This window comes from Myxocyprinus asiaticus, chromosome 24, assembly GCF_019703515.2.
Source record: "Myxocyprinus asiaticus isolate MX2 ecotype Aquarium Trade chromosome 24, UBuf_Myxa_2, whole genome shotgun sequence".
NCBI classification, from domain to species: Eukaryota; Metazoa; Chordata; class Actinopteri; order Cypriniformes; family Catostomidae; genus Myxocyprinus; species Myxocyprinus asiaticus.
Window position 1 is genome coordinate 28,346,449 of NC_059367.1, and position 18,755 is coordinate 28,365,203.

General features: G+C 37.4%; 1 protein-coding gene across 5 annotated transcripts in view; it reads right to left on the minus strand.

Annotated features, from left to right (window-relative positions):
* Positions 1-10,584: 10,584 nt before the first annotated feature.
* LOC127414761 (GTPase-activating protein and VPS9 domain-containing protein 1-like) overlaps positions 10,585-18,755 on the minus strand; it is a 66,451-nt gene continuing 58,280 nt past the window's right edge. For all 5 annotated transcript variants that reach the window (XM_051653024.1, XM_051653021.1, XM_051653023.1 and 2 more), the window contains 6 exons: positions 17,909-18,068; positions 17,134-17,321; positions 16,748-16,961; positions 16,018-16,090; positions 15,740-15,937; positions 10,585-13,951 (listed from right to left, as the gene is read on the minus strand). In XM_051653024.1, coding sequence (XP_051508984.1) covers positions 13,811-13,951; positions 15,740-15,937; positions 16,018-16,090; positions 16,748-16,961; positions 17,134-17,321; positions 17,909-18,068 — 974 coding nt within the window. In that variant the 3' untranslated portion in view covers positions 10,585-13,810. The remainder of the gene's footprint in view (positions 13,952-15,739; positions 15,938-16,017; positions 16,091-16,747; positions 16,962-17,133; positions 17,322-17,908; positions 18,069-18,755) is intronic.

Consider the following 18,755-nt stretch of genomic DNA (forward strand, 5'->3'; position numbering starts at 1 on the left):
CTGCTAAGAGATGTTCATCATTCTTGATCTGAGTCTGTCAGGCCCTGGTGTTTTAGTGCCTCTTGCTATTAGGCAGAATTGATAGGCCAAGAAGGTAGCGAATAGCAGAAACGTGTGAAATTAAGGTGGGCATTGCATGTGTGTGTGTGTGATTGGAGAGAGCAAGTGAAGTGTGGCTGTCATTTAATCAGCAATTTATCAGTTTAGGCTGTACCTTGTTGCAATGGAGGGAAATTGTTGTTGCCTTCAGGAGAGATGAGATGGTGTCTCGCCTTCTCCATTGCCCCCCCCCCCCCCACTGTCTCTCTCTCTCTCTCTCTCTCTCTCTTTCTCATTCTCTCTTTCATTCTCTCTCTCTGTCTGTCTCTCTCTACATGCTACTCTTAATGTAGTCTGACAGCAGGGGGCTGGCTGGAGTGGGAGAGATATGGTTGAGAGGTATTTTTTATTGTTATTATTATTATTTCTGAAAACCCTCAATTAATATATAGTGTCGTCGTCCCCTCCATGGGTGAGCAGCTATAGCTGTGTGACAGAGTGGTGAGGAGAGGGAGAGAGAGAGGTTACAACAACACATCTCCTGTGGCGGCTGCGCCATTCTGTGTCACAGGGCCGAGGTCACACACTTATGTCGGTTGCTTTGGGAACAGACACGTATACACACACTCGCAAACACACACACACATCTCTGCTATGACACTGAGCACATTCATTTCAGGACAATCAATGCTTAATTGACATTTTTCCCATTAGGCTTCTCTATTAATGTCTTTTTAAATCAGATTTGTATGAGTTGTGAGCTAGTTCACGTTAGATTTCCCATTTTAGAAGGCTAATCGAATTACCTCATTGGGCTTCGGTGGAATAGTATTTTTCTATATCCATGACAATATTCGATTTAAATAGCCTCCTACTAAACAGGTTGACAAGCATACAGTAGTGTATTAATCTTAGCACAATGTCTGCTGAAATGACATGCAATCTACAATGCACAGACGTTTTCGAATGAGTTGTCTGTCACCGAAATCACTGTACCTGTGACAGAAAAAAATCGTTTTCCCATGGTTTTGTTTTTTGTGTAAAACTCTATTGGACATTGCAGTCGTGCCTATAAGACTAAGTGCTGGGGCATTAATGGTCAGAAGGACACTGGACTAAGCAGCGGTGCTATCACACCATGGCTTTTCGACAAGAGCCTCTTTAATACCGAGCAAATTCACCATTGTTAGCCTGCTGGGCTGACAAGCAGGGCAGGGAAGCCAGGAGCAGCCCTGTTTAATGCCTGTGCCCTGTAAAACAGCATTGCACAGCAGAAAAGTCAGCCCTGTGTTAAATACCTGCAGGGCATACTCCAGGCAACCAGGGGAGAAGAAGAGAGAAATGGAGGGTGGAATAAGAACTAGGGCATCTAAAAAAAGGAGAAATAGGGAGCAGGAGCTCTCACCTGGCAGGATTTGATGACACACATAAGTTAAAATGTGTAATTCAAACTAAGTTTCTGCATAACAGCAGTCTGTGTCATGTTGCCAAACATTTAATTACTGGTGGCCTATATTGTTTACTAAAAAAAAAAAAGAGAAAATGATAAAAAAAATAAAAAAAAACCTTAACAATACAGTTATGGCTACATTATTTTGTATCTATACCTGAGGAATTTCTACCTCATCAAACTCTTTAAATTAGTTTTGTTTGTGTAACCTAATGTAGTCAGGTTGATTCAGACAAGTTAAGTTATATATTTGAGTTGTATTAAAGTGTAGAGTTGTTAAGAGCTAAAGAGAGAGAGAGAGAGAGAGAGAGAGAGAGAGAGAGAGAGAGAGAGAGAGAGAGAGGAAGAAAAGTTGATTTCAGGAATGAAAAAGAAAAATAATCTAAAATTGAGATTAAATTAAGAAAGGCATTACAAGGATACAATTTATTATATTATTCGTATGTTTTAGTATTTAAGTGTTGCTTTAAGATGCTTTAAGATTTTTTTGATACAAAACACCCTGATCAGATAAACAGAAAATGACAAAAGCTTTCTGCTGTGAATATGCATGTGTTCCGAAAGTCTCTGCAGAGTTATAAGCATGTCGGCCCACATTTGAGATGTTTCCTGTTTCTTTACTCAAACGTGGATTAAACTGTTCTGCGATGAAGACACGATTTGACATCTTCTACCCACTGCATGTCTGGAACCGACATGCTCACAGCTCACTTTTACATCGGGCACGTCGCCAGACAGCCTGCCCTGGGTCAAAGTGGGGCCGCTGTGGCCAGAGACACATTTGCTTGTAACTTCTGTCACCTGTTGCTTAAGGGACAAGGCAGCGTGACTGAAACCGGTCAGATGAGTGCAAAAAATACTACCGAGCCACTATCTGATACTGGTGTAGTGGTGAAATCTATGTCCCTGTCAATTTAGTTTCCTCAGGCACGTCAGTGGCACAGCTCAGAGCTCATTGCTCATATTAACGCTGACAGAAATCAGCAAAGCAGGCGTCAAGCATACATACTTAGGCCAGATCGCTCTCACTCAGAGGGAGCCATTGGCTACAGATGAAGCATGTCTGATGGATCGTGGTGGTGGACTTCAGAGATGTCTGAGATAAAATATATCAACATCTCAGATGAGCATTCTATGGGCTGAGATGAAAACGTGCATGTGAAGACACAAAGTGAGCTTAAAGACACCATGAAACCAAAATTAGAGTTTTATGGCTTTTAGTTAATGTGCTTTATCTTTGAGGCCATCTATGTGCTAGTGTACTCCTAAACATTGACAAAAATCCCTTTTAGCAAATATACATGGGAGTTTCTTTATCCCAGGGCACTTTTAGCACTATGGACTTCTAGAAAGTAGTTTTGTTACAAAATGTTAACATTCTCACACATTGGTATTTATTTATTTATTTTTGTCTATTAACAATGTCCAACAGTGTACTTTATGTACAGTATTTGCATCACAGGAGATTTATGTCCTTTTTGTCCTTTTTTCTGAAAGTTTTGAAAATTCCCACCACAGTGTCATTTTTACCACATCTCAGATTCTGTATTGTGTTTAACAGAATTCGTGGTGGAAATGACAATGATGCAGAAAGTCATTTTAACGTTTTTGAAATAAAAAGGCAGACTCCTTTGTGTTACTAAGGCTAATTTCATAGCCAACACTTGATGTATCCTAAATACACACAATTAAATACAATTTTCACACTTTTTGCATAATTTGATTTAATTTGGAAAGGACACCTAATAAAAGTATTCTGCACACAATTGGTATTTACATTGATTATTTTTGTTTTGGTAACACTTTACAATAAGTTTCCATTTGTTAACATTAGTTAATGCATTATGTGTCATGAACAAACAATTAACAATATATATTTTTACATCATTTATTAATCTTTGTTAATGTTAGTTAATACAAATACAATTGTTCATTGTTAGTTCATTGTTAGTTCATAGTGCATTAACAAATACGTTTGATTTTAAATCAAAATTAATAAATGCCTAATAAGTATTGTTAGTTCATTTTAACTCATGTTGTTAATTAATGTTAACAAATGGAACCTTATTGTAAAGTTTTACCTTTGTTTTCTTTGAAAATCACTTGTCTCACAATTAATCTTAAGCATGCTCTTCACTGACACTTTTATATATACAGCTCTGGAAAAAATTAAGAGACCACTGCAAAATGATCAGTTTCTCTGGATTTACTATGTATTGGTATGTGTTTGAGTAAAATGAACATTTTTGTTTTATTCTATAAAGTACTGACAGCATTTCTCCCAAATAAAATATTGTCATTTAGAGCATTTATTTGCAGAAAATTACAACTGGTCAAAATAATAAAAAGATGCCATGTTTTCAGACCTGGAATAATGCAAAGAAAACAATTTCATATTCATTTTTAAACAACACAATACTGTTTTAACTTAGGAAGAGTCAGAAGACAGAGACAGAAATCAATATTTGGTGGAATAACCTTGATTTTCAGTCACAGCTTTCATGCGTCTTGGCATGCTCTCTACCAGTCTTTCACATTGCTGTTGGGTGATTTATGCCACTCCGGATGCAAAAATTCAAGCAGCTTGGCTTTGTTTGATGGCTTGTGGCCATCCATCTTCCTCTTGATCACATTCCAGAGGTTTTCAATGGGGTTCAGGTCTGGAGATTGGGCTGGCCATGACAGGGTCTTGATCCGGTGGTCCTCCATCCACACCTTGATTGACCTGGCTGTGTGAGGTGGAGCATTATCCTGCTGGAAAAACCAGTCCTCGGAGTTGGGGAACATAATCAGAGCAGAAGGAAGCAAGTTTTCTTCTAGGATAACCTTGTATGAGGTTTGATTCATTCGTCCTTTACAAAGATGAATCTGCCAGGTTCCAGTCTTGCTGAAGCACCCCCAGATCATCACCAATCCTCCACCAAATTGGGTGCGAGACATTGTGTCTTGAAGGCCTCTCCAGGTCTCTGTCTAACATTTGACGACCAGGTGGAGGATCGGTGATGATCTGGGGGTGCTTCAGCAAGGCTGGAATCGGGCAGATTCATCTTTGTGAAGGACGCACGTATCAAGCTACATACAAGCTTATCCTTGAAGAATTTTTTTGTGTTTTACTCAAACACATACCTATAAATAGTAAATCTAGAGATGCTGATAATTTTGCAGTGGTCTCTTAATTTTTTCCAGAGCTGTATATATATTTACACCAATCAGCCACAACATTAAAACCACCTGCCTAATATTGTGTAGATCCCCCTCATGCCACCAAAACAGCACCAACCCTCATCTCAGAATAGCATTGAGGTGATATTCTTCTCACTACAATTGTACAGTGCTGTTATCTGTGTTACCGTAGACTTTGTAAGTTTGAATAAGTCTGGCCATTCTCCGCTGACCTCTCTCATCAACAAGGCATTTCCATCCACAGAACTGCCCCTCACTGGATGTTTTTTGTTTTTGGCACCATTCTGAGTAAATTCTAGAGACCGTTGTGCATGAAAATCCCAGGAGATGAGCAGTAACAGAAATACTATATATAGCAAATAAATTGTTTTTGGTGTGGTGGAAACGACACCCCAAATATGGGACATTCGTAATAGATAGAAGTCATTTTCACACAATAAAACTCAAAATGGTTTATATTTATTTAACTCTTTGATAAGATTATCATAGATGTAAATGTGTAATAATTTTTTTATGGATTTCATAGTTAAATATTAAAGAATCTGGGCTGGAACAAGGCTAAAACAGTAAAAATTAAATTATACAGAAAAGGCATTTGAAAAGTACCCAAATTAAATGGCCTGGCGAAAAGTTTCCAAGTCAGCTGACCATCATATAATAAAAAGAAAACAGTTGAAATCTGTTAGTTTTAATAAAAATCAACCCCTGGGACATAAAAGTGCCCAAAGTTGAAGAACCACCCACATAATTATATAATTTACAGACTTTCTCTACTGGGAAATCGGACCAAAACTATTGATTAATCATTTTGTACTATACAGATATTTGTTCAATAAAATGTTCTCTAGAATGAGAATGTCCTTTTCACTAATGCCACTGGCAAACAACTAAGTAGCAAACCATGGTTCATGGCTCTGACATAAATCCTTTTAGCTATGAAAAAAAAAGAAAAAAGACATGCCCTTCAGTATTCCCCAACAAAAATACCTGTATCAATAGAGGAATCATCACAGGAAAGAAAAGTGAGCCCGTCAAGCAATTTCATAGGGTTTTTAAAAGGATATTCCCAGCTAAAAATAAAAAATAAAGGACACTTTTTTCTATTAAACAAAACAATTCACATATATAATAAAACAGGCCTTAGAACCTAAACCCCTAATATTCTTACAAGATATTTATATAATATTTATACGTATAATAAGCTTATCTACTGTAGAAGGCTGCATAAACTGCAAACATCCACAGCTTCTTAATGCAAAGGACTTTACTGGTGTGTTCGTTCATGCTCTTCACTAACTCAATTTAATCAGTCAGCTCAACTCATGCTTATTTATAAGTGAATAACATGTTTGGAACTGAAGATTCTGGATATTTGGTTTGGATACTGAACATCTCCCATGTCCATGCTGCGATACCAGTGTGTGGAGGTTGAGCCGGGTTTCATTATTTACATCTCTGTGGATCCTCCTGAGCTCTAATCTGCATGTCTCGCAAGCTCCTCAGGGCTATTTCATTTCGCTTTAATATGTGCGTTTGACATTTTGTTCATTTAGCTTCCCCCTTTAATTTAATTGACATGCTGCTGCCTTGTTTTGTTTGTTCTCATATGTGTAGGGATGTTTTTATCACCCTCATCTTCTAATGCTTCAATATCACTGCAGTTGTGTTGGAACTTTTATTAAGTGTGGACAGAGAGTGAAACAACTGAGTTTATGCGAGAAGCATGCATATGAGAAGGTCAGCCAAACAAACATCTCAAAAGGCTTCCAAAACCAGTAGGACATCAGTGTATTTTTCCCAAAATGTGGTACACGTGGGCACACTTCATCTATGCAATAAATACCAGTGGCATCATCAGAACTGTGTTGCATAATTTGACCGACTGAATTATGAATGACTGAGATTATGAGGATGCAGGGATATCATAAATTCGGTTATCGATTTTGCGCATTGGTTCATGGTGCCTCTAAACAGTTAGTTGATGGTGAAGACTGATGGTAAACTCAATTGTAAAAAAGTACTTAGGCAAAACAAGCTCTGAGACTTGTGTGGTTCAGTTAATTATTTCAGGAAGTTTTGCATAAGTAACACTTTTTGTTAAACTTATTTGAGCAGCAGTATTTAAAAAAAATCTTTTATCTTATTTTCCATTTAGGAAGCCATTTTTAGAGGCTTTAGGCAAGAGTAGTTTCTCTAAAGTACAAATGGACAAGAGCCATACATTTCCTCAATTTTATTTATTTAACATGGAAGTGTCAATGAACAATATCAGAGAAAAAAATGACTAGAATTAATTTCTTGAGAATAATGGTTAAAAAAAGATCATATATATATATATATATACACACACACACACACACACACATACTATAGACTTTAAATATACAGTAAAACAATATATTTTATAATAGTTTATATTACAATATTATTTTAGAATATATCTATTAATATATACATTTAACAACATATTTTTTTGAGAATTTTAAGTTAAATTGTAATGCATAAGAGAAAAACAGAAAATATAATAATAATAATAATGTTCTTTTGGATATGGTAACTTCGTTTCATTATAAGATTATTGTTTAGCTGTTGTACATCTAATCTGGATTATGCATAAAGTATGTTAACATAATACAACTACAATTTGGAGACTATTTTTTTGAAAAATGTATCAATATTACTTTTCTGTAAAATGATACATTTGAAAGGAAGGTTTCACAAAATGGTGTGTCTGTCTTTGATACAGTAGCTGCACGTGTTCTTTGTTTCAGCGAAATGAGAATGCGCAGCTCGCAAATGGTGCGGCTGCCATCTGGCGGTCACTGAAGGCACGTTCGAATCTGGAGATTTAATGACATAATTCTGTCGAACCCCCAATCGCTTTTTGACTTTCGCGCTGCGTTATCTTGAGCAGCTTTATACTGGTACAGGTGTTAATTAAACTTTCATACTCTGAGGTGGGAATACTAGGCTGAACAATTAAAAATTGACTAAATTTTGAAAAATATGTTGTTGATAGGCTCATTTTGCATTAGCATGTCTGCCTCAAAGGAACACTACCCAAAAATGAAAATTCCGTCATAATTAAGGCTTCCTTTTTTCCATAGAAAACAAAAGGTGAATTTCTGAAGAATATCCTGGCCACTCTTTCAGTTTAACAAAAGTGGAGAACTAGGGCTGCTCCAAAATGACTCGTGCACTTTATTCAACGTCTTTTGAAGAAAACAGACCAAAATTGTAAACGTTAGTCACTGATAATCTTCCGCTTCAGTGAGCTTCAACTGCTGTGACCAAATCATTGAACGAATCTACCAGTTGGATTTCAGAGGTACTAAAACAATAATTCATCTTTGTAAAATGTCATGTTACCTTTAGTCAAGCAAGTTCCTTATGAATTGAACATTGTTATTCTCTATTGACCAGTGTTGGGAATAATCAAATTACAAAGTTATTAGTTACTGTATTCTAATTACTTTTTCTTTTCTTTTTTTTACTAAAAAGTCATGTAATGCATTACATTTTAAATTCTTGTAATCAGATTAGTTACTGACTTTCAATTAATTTAATAACTTTTCAGTAAATTATGGGGTTATGCTGATTTCTAATAAAATATTTATTATGGCCCCGTAAGTCATTGTGAAGGAGAAATGTGAGGAGCTGAGTGTATGACTTGTGTGTAACAATGAACAAGGAAGAAATATAGACATTATTTTGATTGACATCACTTAAAAGTTAAAAGTAATTAGTAATGTGATTACTTTTTAAATAAAGTCATTAGTAAAGTAATGTGATTAAAATTTTAATATTTTATTTTTTTCCCCCCAATTTGGAATGTCCAATTCCCAATGCACTCTAAGTCCTCGTGGTCACGTAGTGATTTGCCTCAGTCTGGGTGGCGGAGGACGAATCCCAGTTGCCTCCGCCTCTGAGACCATCAACCCGCGCATCTTATCACGTGGCTTGTTGAGCACGTTGCCACGGAGACATAGTGTGTGTGTGGAGGCTTCACGCCATCCATGCTCAACTCACCACGCGCCCCACTGAGAATGAACCACATTATAGTGACCATGAGGAGGATACCCCATGTGACTCTACCCTCCCTAGCAACCGGGCCAATTTGGCTGCTTAGGAGACCTGGCTGGAGTCACTCAGCACGCCCTGGGATTCGAACTAGCTTGCTCCACGGGTGGTAGCCAGCGTAGTTTACCACTGAGCTACCCAGGCCCCCAAATTACTAATTTCTAGTGGATTACTATTTTTAAGTAACTTACCCAAACCTGCTCATGACCATCAAGATTCGGTGAACCACCAATAAATTTTGGTCCGTTCCTTACCCAAAGCTATCACTGACCTTCAGAAGACTTTGTATTAAAAGCAAAAGTCGTGTGGACCACTTTTATGACTATTATATATTGGCCGTTTTCCAAACTGCATTTTTGCACCATTGAAGGGCACTTCGGAAAGGGGACGCCACTCAAAGGTCGTTCCAAACAAAAAAGTAAAAGAAATTCACACAAGGCACTTTCACAAGATTTTTATTTTATGCTCTCTTCAGAGTGCCCACATGAAGAGCTCTGTCCTTCATAGTGAGTAGGGCATTGGGGTGATCACTTTTGATTGGAAATCGGCCAGTCATTTTGGAGCATTACAGCCCCAGTCTTACTTCACTGTCATTAAATGGAAAGGAGTAGCCAGGATACTCTTCAAAAATTCACCTTTTGTGTTGGACTGAAGAAAACCACTCTTGTTATTCTAGCTGCGAATGTCAAACCATCTGAATTAAAAAAAAAAAAAAAAAAAACAAGCCTAACATTCAAAGACAGAAGTGAATAGCATGGATACAGAGATACTTTATGAGTATAATGTATGAGAGTGTGTGTGTGTGTGTGTGAGTAGTCATGTGTGAACCTCACTGGACTGATGATCTGTGATTTCAGAGCCATCTGGACTTGGCCCTCAGGCTGTTTAGATCTTCATGCAACAATCTGACATCAATATGTAACACAGTTGCATCAGACAAAGCCCATTCCCAAATCCAGCATGCACAATTAAATCACCAAACCCTCAAGAACCTTTGTTTACAAATGGATAAACGACAACAACATTGCAATAGGATTGCCAAATGTGCTTAGATGAGGGGTGAGGACCTCGTATTGTGTAATCAAAGTTTATTCATATCACTAGCCTGTTTCCTCCATCTCACACAGCGGGCTGCCGATATTCGTCCAATCTCACCTAAACAAAAGCCATTTCATCTCCCAACCATGCAAGTCATTTTGGGTTATTAATGCAACTAATTATCCTTTTTCTGGCCAAATTTGAATTTAAATGAACAATCTGAGATATCATCAAGAGAAGCAAAGGCACCCCGCTGTGTTCTTTTGCTCTGATGGAAAGATTACAATTAGAGCACTGGAGTGGTAAGGGTTGAGCAGAGAGAGTCTATTACACTGAGAAAATTTCCAATTACAAATCCGCTATACAGTTGTCAGTGGTAATTAAATGCTTGGCGAGCATAGAGGGCTTTGCTATTTGTGGTGGCCCTGGTTTCGTCATAATTTGAGCCAAATGACATGCTCACTGTTGAGGTCACATCAGACATCCCACTGCATAGGGATCAGTCAAGGCAAGATGTTTTGAGAAGGCTTGGCTTTTAAAAAGTAGTTATGTATTCTCCTTGTTGATTGAAATTTTCATCAGTTGCACTACATGAAGAGATTGGTTTGTGGTTATCGATTGCAAAGAAAGTCATTCCACAGTCTGACCTTGGCTTTGCAATGAGCTTTTGTGAAGGGTAGGGTTTACACAATAAAAACTTTCAGAAAACAGTGAATTAGATAATCCAACTTGGCATACTTAGATGTGTTCTAGATTGCAACAGACCTATGTGGCTTAAAAACAGACATTGCATGTTCACGGCAAAAATCTCTTTTAATATTTTTTTTTTTTTTTTTTTTTTTTTAAGAAATATGTACAGATTTATATTAGATCACATAATACACAAAATACCTTTGCAACAGGAGCTTGACAATCTAAGCTCACAAATGTAAACCATCATCCATAATTCTATGTATCATTAGCATGCTCTTCACTCAAAATAGAGGTCCAACATAATATGATCAGGATAGTAAGGCTCAAAATGAATACAGATAGTACAATGCCTCAGTCAGCATACCTGTGCAGATATTAACATTACGGCAGTTCTGTCTGAGTCTTAAAAATTTCAGTCCCCCAAAACCCTGTTTATACTACCGCATTGGTGGGGTATGCAAGTTTGTGTTGAAGTAAGCAAACCAGAGTCTTTAAATAGATCGTAGTAAATTTTATCCAAACAGCATTATATCGCAGGCCTCAAACATTATGCTGTTAGCCTTGTGGGTTTGAATATGGCCGATTATTCAGATTGCACAAAACTGTATTCAAAATATCAACCCTTCAGTCTTGAGCAAAACACAAGGGGAAAAAAAAGAAAAGAAAAAAGACAATGAGCAAATGAAATCTTTCAATTGTTTGCCACAGGTTACACGAACCTCAAGCTGCATCTTTTTGTTAGGACAGACTTAACACACACAGACGAAAAAAAAAAAAAAAAACTCAGTAAAAGTACATGTTACGAAAATGTGAAAATATAGTCTGACTCTTTTGGTAACTAAATTTACAAAGATGCAGATGCGAAATTGCTGATAAATGTTAAAATATCCATTAATTGCAACCAGAGTACCAAAGATTTGGAAAACACTTTAGGCTGAGCCATTTGTAACATTAAAGTTATAAATCAATACGATCCGATTCCATATACAGAACATATTGAAAGGGTGAAATGTTTATATTGGATCATATTTTAAAAAAATAAAGTAAAATGAATAAAATAGAATATAAATGTTTCGAAGTGCACTGCAAATAAACAAATTCTTACAGCTGATGGGTACATTTTGTGCAAGAGCAGAGATTTTACATGGCTTAGCAACTGGCAATCGGTATACTGAGTTCATGCACCATTCAAATCAGATGGACAGAAATAAAATCTGTAAAGAGCTCTAATGGCCACAAAAGCTAGTGGAAAAGAAGGCATTACAACAGTTTAGTCATCCCTTTTGTAATAGCATGGTAGGAGGTAGAACTAATTGTTCTAAGTGCATCTACTAATTTTACGACTGATATCAACATCCAACCCTACTGCAGAACATTTTCCTGCAATCTTTGAGCACAGGTGATCATAAAAAAAAAATAAAAAAAAGATTTAAAGGGGAAAATCTTGGACAACACAGTATCAAAATATCAAGGCTACAGTTCTATGTGCAGAGTTTAATGGGAAGATATTAAAAGATATTGATAGACAAATAATATTCTATACTCTGGTTTGATGAATGCATTTCCCCCTTAACATTAATTTGATATCAATTGCAAAGACAGTTATGAACACAAATCATGTATGAAAGACTGAATGAGTTAGCTCGTATGGAAATGACACGAGGTAGCCTACAGCACATTGAACATCACAACACAGACGCATTATTCTCAACTATATCAGATCATACTATCCTACTTAAACAATTACCTATCAGTCCTCAAGTACTGTAGATGAGGATGCCACAGTGTTTCAATGTTCTTAGATGTCTAAACTCAAAACATACCCTAAACTAATAAATAAGAGGCACTACTGTAAATTTGGGAGTCTTTTGTAGGCAGCGGAATAGCCCTCCTAGCTAGTATTTTTACTTGGGATCTGCATAATTAACATGGCTTTGAATCAAACTAGTAAAGGATACTGAAACAATACATGGAACTTAACACAAGCAACGAGCTAACCGAAAACACATATTTTCTTAGGGTTAACAGCGGTAATGATCAAGACCACGTTATCGAATGAGACGCGTTGAAACCCACTGAGCCTTCTTCATAATACATCTCATATGAATAGGTATGATCACATACAACAGAATATTTTGGAAGACCTAGCAGTCAAGATGCTTTTTAATAATAATTTCCCACATATACAACAAAAGAAATCCATGTTCTAAATGTCCATTAGTTGGTCATGTTTCTAGTGCATTCATTTAATGTTTACTTGCAGATTAATATGCTACAGTACTGTTGTTTTGCATGGCTTGCCTTTGATGGGTCGGACTTCCTCATCTAGGAAAACAGGAAATCCAAGATGTGGCAGAAAATCTACCAAAACTAAAAGAACCAGTGTTATATACTGCAAATATCTGCAAGGCACTAATTTACAACTCCAAACAGAAATCCGCTAATGTGAAGACACCCTGTTTTAGCAGCTCTCTGTGAGTTTTATAATGTACTGTATTACTAGAAGTTCTTAACCAAATTGTGCACTGAACTGCCATCTGTCCAACAAATTCATTGAACAAGTCTGTAAATATATAAAAAAGGATTAAATACAGGAGTTAAGTAATAAATAAAAAATTTATTTTTATATAAATATGTGGGCCCTTATTTTCAAATTGTCTGGGAAACATAGGAAAGAATGTACAATAAATGACAACACCTGTTTACATTCATAGAACAAGCTGCCCTATTAAAATAATGGCATGATTAATTCGATAAACTGTAACATTGATACACTTGCAGCATCTATAGTGATGTGTTCTTTGATATGACTCATCTATGACAGTTAGCTATGAATGGGATTAAGATTGCACGGTTTACACAAGGAAGCTAGAATCACTGATTCCCCTCTGGAGCGCCCCGACACGAACATAATCACTGCAAGTAGTTCATGGTCCCTTTTTTTATTTGATAAGTATCTTATAATAGAGCTAATGACTTCCTAAATATTTTATATAAAATGCAATTCTAAGCCCCAGCACCTCCCCCAGTACTACAGAAAAAGAGATGTGGGTTATAAGCGAGATCAGTAGAGGCAAATTCGCCATCAGCCATTTTCACTTGGCTGTATTATTAATTTTTTATTCATTTAATACCCCACAGTAAAACCTGCCATGATCATACCTAGTATTTGATCATTTTTAAAGTTTAAGTGTTTCTGCCTCTATATACAGCTATACAGACGGAGCTGACACCTCGCTGTGCACTCTAGGTGAAGGGAAGTGTAGTCGTCCACTCTTGTGTCCTCTCTCCTTCCTACAGTTTGCCCATACAGGTGGCTGTTCTGCTTCACTTGCGATCGTCGATGGTTTTAATGAATTCCACGGCGGCAGTGAACTGCATCCACCAATAGCACTCCTCCCCACTCAGCCTGCTGGCGTAGAAATTATTGATGTACTGAATGGTGGACAGAAGGCAGGGTGGGTTTGCCTGGAGGGAGGGGGAGAGATAGTGAGATGGGAGGAATTAACGTACGAGATAACATCTGACAACCCACTATGTAAATGCTTACACATCCAAGTGCACTTACTAGTTGAGAAAATCTGGTGTGTGTGCTCACACATACGTGAAAACGGGTATGGAAAGGTGAAATGAAATAGAAGTGAAAGAGTCATGCACAGATACACAAACAAACAACTTTTTGTTTTTCTATGTAAACATGCTAGATGGATAGTTTTGCTTTTGTTTTAATGGATTAGTAGTTTTTCACTACATCTTAAAAGCTGCTTAATAAAAGGCATTGTGTTGTTGTCACGGTACCAAAATTTCAGTAGTCGTTACCGATACCAGTGAAATTTCACAGTTCTCAATACCAATTTCGATACCACAGCAAAAATATGCTAATATGATAATGTGCTATTGAACACTCCACTTTAGTTATTTTTAATTATTTTAATAATTTTTTTTCAGATTTTTTTAAGTTCAATTTAAAGTAAAAAAAATGTAACTTTTCAACGTGTCATTGCCTTTTTTTGCCAAACATTTATTCAACAGCTGTCTTGCTTGTGATATTTTTATTATTATTATTACAGTGAATATTCCATTTACTATACAATTGTAATATATTTTTATTCAATTTCATCAATTTCAGGCATCTAGCTTTTATTATGAATCATGCTTTTATTATGATGTGTATTTTGCCGGATGCTTCACTTTCTGGATGAACGGTTTGCGTCACGGCGCAGCGTGATCATTGAAGACTTAAGTCACGTCTGAAATCTCATCTCTTTACACTATCCTTTAAGTCTGAAATGAAATGTAGGACACAGTTTTGGAGTGTTTGTATTTTGGACTACTGGTGTTTGTGAATGTGGTCATTTTGAAATGTTGTTTTAAATTGTATTACTGTGAAGCACATTGGTCAACTCTTTAAATGTGATATAAATAAAGCTGAGCTGAGATTAAAGCGCAAACGCTGTGATTTTAATTATATAAATATATATTTTACATGTGCTGCATGCTTCACAATAGATAAGTGCTCTGTCATCTCATACAACTTGAATGATTCTCAATATCTGTGGAGTTCTAGTGGATGAGCGGTCGGATTTAAAGTACGCAGCTCTTCCACAGTAAGATTGCAGCCTTCAGTAGTTTAATAAAATCACACTAGGACATGTCACGATTTTAATTTGAATAATTGTCCATTTCAGTGTTCAAGGAGTAACAGAGCACGCATTCAAAATAAGCCTGTGAGCATTTTAAAGCTGTCGTGTGTCAGTCATACTGCACGCTGGTACCGGATTGAGTCGGTGCTAGGTATTACCAGTACTGCAGAAAATCTGGTATCATTACATCTTTTTTTATTTTAGTACCGACTTGGTACCGAAGTACCGGTACTTTTGGCAACACTAGTGGAAACTGAAGCTGCCGTTTGTTTGCTTATTTTGGTCTTTGCTTGGTGGAAAGCAAGACCTGACTCAGCAAAACTCCACCTTTAACACTGACACCGCCTTAATCCCCAATTGGCCTTCTTTTGCCTAAGGGTAATCGGCAGGCCAAAGGCGTTTGACTGTTGGCCCCAAAGAAGCCCAGTAAGTGACAGTGGGAATGCAACTGGCCCTGGCACACACTAGCACGCCCTCATCTGGCCCGATAGTGGAAACACGACTAATGGTTTTGGGACTTTGAACCAGGAACTATTAAAATGCTATTATAGAATGCACTACAGACTTAGTACAATTTGCACCATGATCATTCTGTTTATGGCTCTTGACTTACTTTAATTAGAACAAAGACGAGCACAGGGACAAAGTCGTCGGCCCCAGGTACCGCATCCTCATTGGCCAGGCTGAGCAGGTTCATAATAGTGGAGCACATGCGCAGGATACACTGCACTTTATCTCGAGGGGTCTTGTAGGCGTTAATCGTCCTGATCTCGGCTTGTGCTGAGGGCCACGGTGCCTCTTTCAGATACACCTACACATCCACAAAAACAAATCAGATTGCTTTTTTCTGCCTTATTTTTAAGCATATTCTGAGGTGTAGTGAGAAGTTACCTCTGGGATCTGCAGTGCCTTGTGATTGGCCGTCACCACTTTGGATAGACGTTGAATGTGCTCCAGAAAGAGCCTTGAAGAGAGGAGACATCACATAATATGGGACATTTAAGAAACGTCATCCTAATTAGGCACGAAATCACAAGCTTCAAGTAATTTTTCTGTCTTCACTGAAATCCTAAATGTCGTATTAAGTGACAATCAGAACACTCGGCATTTGATATTTAACTACACAGCACGATGAAATGAATATAGAAACTGAAGCTGCATCCGAATATGCATTCTTCCTTATTAGAGCAAAGTAAATTATATATACACATTATATACAGTATATATACATTGCCCATGTTTGCACATGAAGTATGTCCGGAATCTATTCATACTATTCACCTGCATACCTAAATAATTTTTTTTTACTGGACGAGAAATGAATCCTTAATGAAATGCAGTATATACTCTAACCAATGGCAATTTCAGATGCAGGGGAAGTGACCAAGGAAATGTCAAGCAATGCAGTTGCCAAGCAGCATTTTACAACGGCTTTAAATTTGGCTTATCCAATCAGAGCTATCCATTTTATGAATTCAGATTTACATGGAGAGATGCAATCGATTCTTTATCACGTCACTTGGTTATTTTAACCTGGTTATGATACAGTGTAAGGATCAAAAAGAAATAGAAAAAAAGAGATGGATGAACAAAGACAGTCAAGATATAAGCGTTCCCTCACTCGTCTCTGAGGATGTCCCCATCCTGATTAGGGTAGAATGCCAGTTTGAAGATGCGGTTCATGACGCTGCGTTCGATGGCCATCTGGGCGTCCTGGAGCTGCTCCTCACTGGCGAACTGCCAAATGGCATCGTGGGCCATAGCGCCATACAAGTCACGCAGGAAATCCTCCACTGCTGCAGTCTTATCGTCAGCTGCTGTGCAACCCTGAAATGCTGCGGGGATCCAAAAAGAGAAATCAGGCTCTAATGAGATAAATATCTACCTCTGATCAGAGTAAAATTCTAAATAATGCACTGAATTTTTTTAGGATTATGCAATTAACAGTAAACAATGAATCTACAAACATTTCTGATATTTATGGAGATTTATGGAGCACACAAAGACCTTTGATGAAGTCAAGCATTTTGGACTCCATGTGTTCCAAGAGCAGTCGGACGCAGACGGTGGTGAAATAACGGTTGGCCACTTCTTTGTCTCTCAGCACTCTCTGCAGGAGTCTCTCCAGATGAGCCTGAGATGTTTGCAGGCCTTGCCGACACCGCGTCAGATAAGCGATGTATGGAGCCCGCTTCCTAACACACGACCCATCACAAATCACATTATGGAATCATGCCCAAAAATATGTCAGCACAAGCTTTTATTAAAGCAATAGTTCACCCCAATTTTTTTTTCTACATTATTACACATGCCGTTCCAACCTAGTATTGTTTTCTTTCTTCCGTGACAAAAGACAAAAGTAGATGTTTAGCACATATATGTAAGAACCAATGTTGTTTGGCATTAAATGGCAGAAAACAGCTCAGTTGACCAACGATTTTAATTTCGAATTGTTTCACAAAGTTTTCACATGGCTTCAGAAGACTTTAAATATAGCGTATGTGTCATATGGACTACTTTTATTACACTTATGTTGCCTTTTTGGAGCCTGGCAGTAAGACGAAAGAAAAAAAAGTCTGCTATACACAAGAAAATAATAATGGGTTGCAATGATATGGGGGTGAGTTAAGGATGACAACATTTTCATTTTTGGGTAAACTTGTCCCTTAAATTGTGATTAATGGTTGTGAGTGAGAGAAGAGAGTAAAAGTGAGAGACAATGAAACAGAAAGAGTAAGTGAGACTTTAGGAGAAAGAGAGAGAACGAGAGTAATGGGTGTACCTGTAGTCCTCTGCCATGGCAGTGAGCAGTTTTCTGCAGGTGCGGGGGTCGAGGTGGCTGACGCAGCGCGTAGTCTCCTGGATCTGAGCCATCTGGTTCTTATCCTGCAGGTTAATAGCCTCCGCCAGCTGCACCTTCAGAAAGCACCTGATCTCATTGTCTGAGGAGAGCGAGGAGACAGGGGCCAGACATAAATGCACAGTGTTTTGAAACCTCAGAACCTGCATAACAGCTACTTTTATCCCATGTGTATACAGCCACAAAACAAAAAAAACAAAAATAAGTTCAGAATAAGATTCATTTTAAATGGGAAGGATCCTGTTGACTTTAGTATACGGGTAGTTGACATGAAATAATTAGAATGAATTTTCTTTTTACAATTATTATGCATTCAGCTTTTATAACCATATTATCTGAAAAACTACAGAATATTTGTGCTTTTAAAAATTCATTTTTCACAATGTAGCACCATTTAAAATAAACTATTGAAAGCAAACAGATGTTTAAAAATTGTGAAAATCTTAAATCTGTAGTGTGTAATTTATCATAACTAGTGTCATCAAACCGAATTACATCAGCCACGGTCAATGTCGGGCTGGTCGGGATGATCCAAAAAACAGCAATTTTTGAATGCACCACAGAGCCAGTGTTTACACTTTTTGCATAAATCAACATGGCTTACTTAAAGTTGTTCCTGCGTATAAAGCATTTTAAAATTGAAAAATTACACAAATCAGCTTTAAAAGAAATGGTCGAGTGTTACAGGACCTAAAATACAGTATACAATTTCCTTCTTACATTTATTTAAATTCTAACCAAAAAACTGTAACTTCAAAACTGTAAGTAT